An 878-nucleotide genomic window follows, 5' to 3' on the forward strand; every position below is an offset into this window, starting at 1 on the left:
GAATGCCCTCCTCTTGTCCCAGGACCCTCTCCAACTCAGACAGGGCCTCTTCTGGGTTCGGGGTATCGAGGAACTCTTCTCCGGCCACCTCCTCAGGGGGGGCCTCTTCCTGAAAGTCGGGCTCCGCCTCGTCCAGGTCCCTGAGCCGCCTGCTCGCATCCAGGGAGCTCCGGAGGCCTGGGACATCACCCTGCTGCCCACGTCCTGGCCCAGCCTGGGTCTCGGGGGCATGGCTGCCGAGGGGACTTAACGTATGGTCGTCCATGAACTGGGCCCTCCCCGGCCCTGCCACTGCTCCCTCCACACCCAAATGTATCTGTGGTCTCCACGGCAGCAGGAGAATGCCCCTCCAACACCCTCACCACCCACATTCCGGTCCCTGCTGCCGGCAGATGCCCACTGCCCGGGGCTCTGTGAGCAGGGCTGCACGGCAGCTGGGCCAGCTGCACCTCAGTGCAGACGCCGCCCCTGTCGGGCGCGGCCCTCCCTGGCTGCCAAGGGACAGCACCGGGGGCCACAGGGACCTCTGGACATGGCTCTGTGTCTTCAAAGGACCAAGGGAGAGCTCAGCCTCTGCTCTCTGGCTGCTCCCTGGCTTCTGTGCTGTTGAGAGCTGACACCTCATGGCCTCAAAGACTGCTGGTCCAGGACCAGCGAGCTAAGAGGCGGGTGGACCACAGCACCGCTTAGCCTCTGAGCTGAGCGGCCTGGAGTGGTGCCGTGGCTGGGCTCTCTGCTGCGGGGACAGTGGGGTGGCAGGTCTGTGGAGTCCGGGTGCTGTCCAGCAGGGACAGTGGGGGGGCAAGGCTGCAGAGTCCGGGTGCTGTCCAGCGGGGACAGTGGGGGGGCAGGGCTGGGGAGGGAAGGGGCGGGGGGGC

At 67.2% G+C, this 878-nt stretch overlaps 1 protein-coding gene across 1 annotated transcript in view; it reads right to left on the reverse strand.

The window, feature by feature from the left end:
- Positions 1-317, reverse strand: part of SPMAP2 (sperm microtubule associated protein 2) — a 14,549-nt gene extending 14,232 nt beyond the window's left edge. The window contains exon 1 of the mRNA XM_006171731.1: positions 7-317. Coding sequence (XP_006171793.1) covers positions 7-265 — 259 coding nt within the window. The 5' untranslated portion in view covers positions 266-317. The remainder of the gene's footprint in view (positions 1-6) is intronic.
- Between the last annotated feature and the right edge of the window lie 561 nt (positions 318-878).

This window comes from Tupaia chinensis, unplaced genomic scaffold, assembly GCF_000334495.1.
Source record: "Tupaia chinensis unplaced genomic scaffold, TupChi_1.0 Scaffold149964_1, whole genome shotgun sequence".
NCBI lineage: Eukaryota > Metazoa > Chordata > Mammalia > Scandentia > Tupaiidae > Tupaia > Tupaia belangeri.